The sequence below is a fragment of the Octopus bimaculoides genome, chromosome 26 (genome assembly GCF_001194135.2).
Source record: "Octopus bimaculoides isolate UCB-OBI-ISO-001 chromosome 26, ASM119413v2, whole genome shotgun sequence".
In the NCBI taxonomy this organism is placed as follows: Eukaryota; Metazoa; Mollusca; class Cephalopoda; order Octopoda; family Octopodidae; genus Octopus; species Octopus bimaculoides.
The window spans coordinates 717879-725302 of record NC_069006.1 but is presented as its reverse complement, the minus strand read 5'-3'; the positions used below and the strand labels follow the sequence as shown (position 1 = coordinate 725302).

The 7424-nt window shown below is 38.1% G+C and overlaps 1 protein-coding gene across 6 annotated transcripts in view; it reads left to right on the top strand.

The window, feature by feature from the left end:
* Positions 1-7424, top strand: part of LOC106871338 (uncharacterized) — a 362069-nt gene that overhangs the window by 327062 nt on the left and 27583 nt on the right. For all 6 annotated transcript variants that reach the window (XM_052977041.1, XM_052977038.1, XM_052977039.1 and 3 more), the window contains 3 exons: positions 2839-2915; positions 3590-3841; positions 5528-5653. In XM_052977041.1, coding sequence (XP_052833001.1) covers positions 2839-2915; positions 3590-3841; positions 5528-5653 — 455 coding nt within the window. The remainder of the gene's footprint in view (positions 1-2838; positions 2916-3589; positions 3842-5527; positions 5654-7424) is intronic.

Here is a 7424-nt window from a genome sequence, read left to right as displayed (position 1 = left end):
TATATATATATATATATATATATATATATATATATATACGTTTTGTAGAAATTAGTAAATGAACATTCCAGAGGAAATCATATCATTCGCTCCATGTAATGAGGCGTTCTCTTACATTTTATTCCAGTTTGACAAGCACCATGCATGAAACAATTTTTGGTCCTTGGTTAGCCTTTCTAACTTACTGCTAATTAAATAATGATGGACTCTCCTCTCAAAGACAACCTATGAGCATTCAGCTTGTGCCAAACGCTCTGCACAAATGATTTGTTTATAGGGATCCAATGTCTGTGTTGTACGTTAGTTCATTCTCTCCATCAAATTGGTGTTGCCTGAAGAGGTGCACAGTGTACCGTGTGTCAGACGTTGATACAATTTCAGAGCAACATGAGGGGAAGTGTTTCTCTCATGCACACAGTGCAACACCCTAACCACTTGGCCATAATAATAATAATAATAATAGTTGGAAAGTACCAAGATCTAACATTGGAAGTGAAATGTGTCCATGGAGCCTTAAAAGTGAGTGTGAAACTTTTTGTGATTAATGCAGTTGGGACCATCTCAAAGAAAGCAATATTTCGGCATGGAAAGCTGAAAATACCAAACTCCATAGGAATTACACAGCTGGCAGCAATACTCGGAAGAGCACATGTGTTGAGGAAAAGTGATGCATCTCTAAGCTGGAGGAAGGAACTGAGACGTGACAAAGATAACCTAGGAAAAGAAAGAATGGTAATATAAATATAATTAAGAAAATGTCACAGAAAAATGTAACAGGTACACACAGTAAGTGCTCAGACCAGACCAAATGTGTCTGAAATCCAACATTAAAAAAAGACACAAAAAGACTGACACTCTGTTGGTTAAGACAACACATATTCCTGTCTCTCTGACTCACAGAACAGCCTGCTTGGAATTTCAACATGCAAGTAGCTGAACACTAGGGTGGAGTGAAAATAAAAAGTAATTGTGGAAATTGAAAATGCCTGAGGGCTAAAATCTTGCTATATATTATTATTACTAGAAAAATGTTAAATTTTCGCTTAGATCAGTCAAGGGAATTTACTCCCTCAAACCTCCCATACTCCGCTATTGTAAAAAATTTACAAAAATCCCACATTTTCTGAGTTTTGGGGGTTGCTTGAGGTAGTAACTGCCATTCATTGATCTCAGCAAAAGTTCAGCATTTTTCTAGTAATCAAATATAGCAACATTTTAGCCCTCAGGCATTTTCAGTTTTCACAATTTTTTTATTTTCACTCTCCCCTTCTGACATGTGTATCCTGATTCAGCAATGATGCAGAATATGACAAGGCTGACCCAGGGACAACTCCATTTTGCTTTCTAGGTGGACTGGAGCAACATGAAACAAACTGTCTTGCTCAAGGATACAATGTGCCCCTGGGGAACCAAACTTGTGACCTTATGATTTACTTATTTTTACCCATCAACACGGGACCAGTGAACAGAAAATATGCAAGGGTGCCTGATCCTAACAAATGACACAGACAAGTGTATTCTCTACAAGAATACACTCTACAGGTAGAGATGACCAAGAAAAAAATGTAAAGGTTGAGACTTTGCGGCTGAGGGCCTCAAGTTTGGTGCCAATGAATCTACCGTTCATTCAAATATGATGGGGCCTGATCCTAACAAACAACACAGATGAGTCTATCTCTGACAGGAAAATTTAGAGGTATTCAAGAAAATATGCAACGGTTGAGACTTTGCCTCGAGTTTGGTGCCAATGAATCTATCATTCATTCCATTTACAAAGTGCATGGAGTTGATTCATTTATCACTGTGTCTTTTTGACAAACGAGCACAGATATGCTTTAACTCTCCAATGTGATTCATTGGTCACTTAGCACTAACCAGATAGGTCATTATACTGTCTGCCTAATTACATAAATACATATGTAAATATAATTTCGTAGTGGTGCAGGAGTGGCTTTGTGGTATGTAGCTTGCTTATCAACTACATGGTTCCGGGTTCAGTCCCACTGCGTGGCACCTTGGGCAAGTGTCTTCTACTATGGCTTCGGACCAACCAAAGTCTTGTGAGTTGATTTGGTAGACGGAAACTGAAAGAAATCCGTCGTATATATGTTTATATATGTGTGTCTGTGTTTGTCCCCCCCAACATCGCTTGACAACCGATGCTTGTGTGTTTACATGCCCGTAACTTAGCGGTTCGGCAAAAAGAGACCGATAGAATAAGTACTAGGCTTACAAAGAATAAGTCCTGGGGTTGATTTCTTCGACTAAAGACGGTGCTCCAGCATGGCCACTGTCAAATGACTGAAACTAGTAAAAGTGAGAAAGAGAAAAGAGTTCAATATATGGACTCATAGAGTTGGCAGATGATGCTCTCTGGTGATCTGAAGAGCTAGCCTTCTGTATTTGCAGTGATTTTTAAATGTACAATTGTACTGTGCAGTGTGCAACATGCATATTGGTGCAGACATGTAAAACAATTTATTATACCCTGAAATTATTATTACATAATGAAGGATGCAAAATGGCCATAATCCTAGAGATATCAAGGGCTGAAATAAATAGATTCACCTCTCATACTTCCTGACTTTATGATCTACATAAATACAATCTTGTCTTCTCGTTCTGTATTCGTTCACCTTAAACAAAATCATTGTTGAAGTATATCAAGTTGCTATTGTCATTAAATAAAACATTTTATATCTTTTATTTCCATTCAAGCTGATAAACCTTTTTTAGTTTTGTGGGTTGGTCATTTTAGTAATTTCACGAATATTTTCACAACTTATTTTATATGTATATATACACATATATCAATATTTATATATTCTTGTCTTGCAGTTGTGAAAAGGTATCTCGATGTACATTAAAGAAGAGTAACGGGACATTTGACAATGTCTGTGGACCTGTGATGGATGGTAAGTTTGTTTTTTTTTTATTATTCTTAAAGCTATTGTTTTTTTGGATGTCATTTCAAGCCAAAACAAACCCATACAATAAAAATCACACACTTGTATATTGGCATAAAGACACGGCTGTGGCCTCAGTAACCCTCCCTAGCTTGCAAAAGCCCCATGTTAAGATGCCCTCCACCAAAGAATAATATGTTGATGAGCAGGAACCTTGAGCCCACCCACCCTGCATCCTGTGTCACAGTAACTACCTCACCCACCACCATCACTGTAACCACCTGACCACAACTACCACCACTGCCTTCACTACAGCAACAACAACTGTCACTGTCAATGCTACAACCACCACACCCACCACCACCACCACCACCATCACTATTATTGTCACTACCAGCAACACTACAACCACCAACACTATCACAATTACCACTAGGATACTTCAGCAACCACCACCATTACAATCATTACAGCCACAACCACTACAACTTATACTGCAACCTGTACCATTACCACCACCACCTCTACCTATAACTTCTGCAACCACAACCACCACCACCTCTACCTATAACTTCTGCAACCACAACCACCAACCAATACTATAATTGTTAGAACCATTCCACCACCACCACCTGCACCACTTTTATGTCAATCATTTTTTTCTGCCCTCCGTCGTTTTTCAGATATTGTCAACTGTGACAACTTGACAACAGAGAAGCCGAAAGTTGAAGAATCTAGTAATACGGCAATCATCGTTGGCTGTGTGAGTGTCTTATTGTTTGTCGGGGTGATAGTTGCATTGTGTTATTACTTTTGCTTCCATCGACCGAGGTCACGCAGTCACAAGAAGCGGGCACCCACCCAGGAGGAGCTCGACGCTGTCGTCTCACAGGTGATAGAGAACGCGAAAAAAGATGAAAAATATTGCAAACAAGGTAAGCAATTGTTTGGTTAGTCCACTTGTTGGCAGGGTGGGGGAGAGGTTGCAGTTGGGAGGATTCTTTTCTGTTTCCTCCTCACAGACACACACACACAGCTATTTTTGAAGTAAACTACATTTGTGGAGAGACCCTGAATGAAGGTACAGAGCTGGAAACGGCTGGTTGCAAATGCAGCTGCATATTCTATGTGCACCAGAAACGCATGTCAGTCATCTCAATCAATTATTCCATATAAATGACTAAAGATTGTCGAATTTTGTATTTTTGCTTATTTCACAAGCACAGGAATGGGAAGAAGGACCAAATTGCCATAAAGTGCAATTGGAATCAATTGTGTGTCCCCCATTTATTTTAATCATGGTATATAGAAATAAAGCAGCGAGTTGGCAGAAGCGTTAGCACGCCGGGCGAAATGCTTAGCGGGATTTCATCTGGCTTCACGTTCTGAGTTCAAATTCCGCCGAGGTCGACTTTGCCTTTCATCATTTCGGGGTCGATTAAATGAGTACCAGTTATGCACTGGGGGGTCGATGTAATCGACTTAAACCCTTTGTCTGTCCTTGTTTGTCCCCTCTACATTTAGCCCCCTGTGGGCAATAAATAAATAGAAATATAGAATGAAAACCGGACAACTTCCCATAAAACTTATGCATGCCATGTGAGTGGTGGTGGTTTTTAATTATTTAAACGAAGGTACAGCACTTGTTATATATTCATTAGGAGTTCAATACCTGACAAAAATGACAATTAAAAAGGGAAAATATAAAGATGTGTCATTCTCTGTATTCTTTGTAATGATCTCGGATTTCCACTTCCCCAAAATACTCATAATCCAGTGAAGTGAACCCAGGATTTATCCATGGGACAATGGGATTACGAACCTTAAGTAACCCTAGGAGCTTCTTACTACTCAATGCAGTTAGTCTACATTGAATACCTGGACAACAACAGAATGCTTATACAGTACCTGCCTGGTTAATTTATCCCTATATACACATCATATATACATATATATATATATATAATAATAATACAAATAATATGTGAGTATATGCATATATACGTACATGTATGTACATACCTACATCAACATGTATATATAGATGCATATCTGGGTATAGGACGTCACAAAAAAAACAGGCCACATAGAGAATATTTCCTCCGTCAGCTGCCTCTATTCTAAACTAAGCGTTTTGAATAGCAAAAATTCAGATTCAGGTGAATATGGTACTTAAGTTTAGGCACCGGAATTTAGTAAGGTATTAACCATACAATTTCAAAGTAAGGTGATTAAAATCAAAATAAGCAACAAGGATATCTTTATTTTGATATATATATATAGAGAGAGAGAGAGAAAGAGAGAGTGAGTATACAATGGTGTGCTGAAAAGTTCTTGGTTTTAGGTAAAAGAAAATACATGAGGATCAGTTAATTATGGTTTTGTTCACATTCATATTGCAGTGTAAAAAGAGCTCAGATGGTTGGGCCTCCAACCAGGCCTTTCATGATCCCCTTAAAGCCAGGAACTTTTCGGCAACTCCTTATATATAAAATGGTATATATGCATGTACATGCATAATATTATGTATGTATTGTAAATATATTATGTTACCTATACACAGACATGTCCATATATATATAGATACATCACTGTTTTCTGTTTTTTGTCTGTCTTTTCAGCCTTAAATACATCTTGTACAATTATCGAGAACAACATAGGTCGACAGATCTGGAGTTTACCACAAGAATTGTTCCGTAAGCACTTCCAAGCTGGTAAATATGAAGTTATAGTGGAAAAATATAAAGGTACAGTCACTTAACCTTCATGTTTCTTTCTTCCATATACATCTGGGGCCACTTTCTCATTTATGTTTTTTATTAATATTATTAGCAGAATTTCATTTGCCCCTTATGTTCTGAGTTCGAATTCCACTTTGGTCAACTTTGCCTTTCGTCCTTTCGGACCTGATAAAATGAGTACCAGTCAAGCCCTGGGGTCAATGTCATCAACTAACCCCATCCACCAAAATTTCAGGCCTTGTGCCTTTAATAGAAAAGATTATTATTTTTATTATCATCGTTATCCTCTTCTCTCAATTTTCTTTCCATTCTTGCTGAGTGTCTTCCCGATGGGCTTCTTTCAGTTTCCGTTTACCAAATCCACTCACAAGGCCTTGGTTGCCCCGAGGCTATAGTAGAAGACACTTGCCCAAGGTGCCACACAATGGGACTGAACTCAAAGCCATGAGGTTGGGAAGCAAGCCATTTACCATACAGCCATGCCTGCACCTATATATATATTTATATATATATATATATTACTCTTAAACAAGGATGTTGTTTGCAGGGACTTTGAAGTTTCCGCCAGCTAACCCATCGTTGGACTTCAAAGTCACTGTCAACATTCCTGTATAAGAATAATATATTTGTACTCTACTAAAGTATAGAGTAACCCATCAGATTAGTGTAAAATTGTTTTTATTAGAATTGAACATGAAAGCAAGCATTTATATATATATGTGTGTGTGTGTGTATTATCTATTGTCAATGTTTTGTTAATATATTAACATATGCCAATATTCTTAATTTGAGAGGGAGTGGGTTTGGTTGCTATTTCTAGCCAATCAGACGACTGCATTGTGGCTCTCATCTGGGGTCATTTAGCCATAGGCAATTGCATGTATATATATATGTATGTATGTGTGTTTGTGTGATGGGATATAATAATTAAATTAATTAGCGGCACTAAATGAAACAAACAGAACATGCGGAAATGAACTTGTTTAAACGAATTAATGCCACACTCTCGTCGACTGTTTATAAACGACCACCCACCACCTTGCACACAGACCTTACGCAACCATCCCTCATCAACACTACTCGTATGGGTTGGGGTGGGTGTTTGGTTCTCGGAAGGGTTTTTTTTTTATGGCAACCTTCCTTGATTAATTATTTATAGTTGATCAAGTTATTTACTCCTCCCTAACCTTATTCACTCTCTTACTCCTTCCTCTTGCACACTTCTTTTCTTCCTCCCTCCCTCCCTCTCTCGATCAGTGGAGCAGTTGTTGTATGTGTGTATTATCCAATTTGGAAAGGTCAAAGGTTACCTGTAAATCAAACTTGGCGAAATTTTGGCTGAAGAATTGGAAAAGTTTAAAAAATAAAAATAAAAATACAAAGAGGAAGAAGAACCGATGGCATGGATCCAGGAGTCAATTTATAATTAACCAATCTTCTAAAAGAGCAGTGCCAGAACCATATTTACGAATTTCTGTTGATGGCTAATTAGTAAAGATATTGACCTATTGACCTGAAAGTTTTCATACACTCAAATAATAATGCTACCCCGTACACATCGATGTGTGTTTGTACATGCATATGTATATTTCTCTCTCTCTCTCTCTCTCTCTGGCTGTGTAGTAAGAAGCTTGCTTCCCAACCACATGGTTCCGGGTTCAGTCCCACTACATGGTACTTTGGGCAAGAGTCTTTGTCTGACCACAGCCTTGTAAGTGGATTTGGTAGATGGAAACTGAAAGAAACCCATCTTATATATATATATATATATATATAT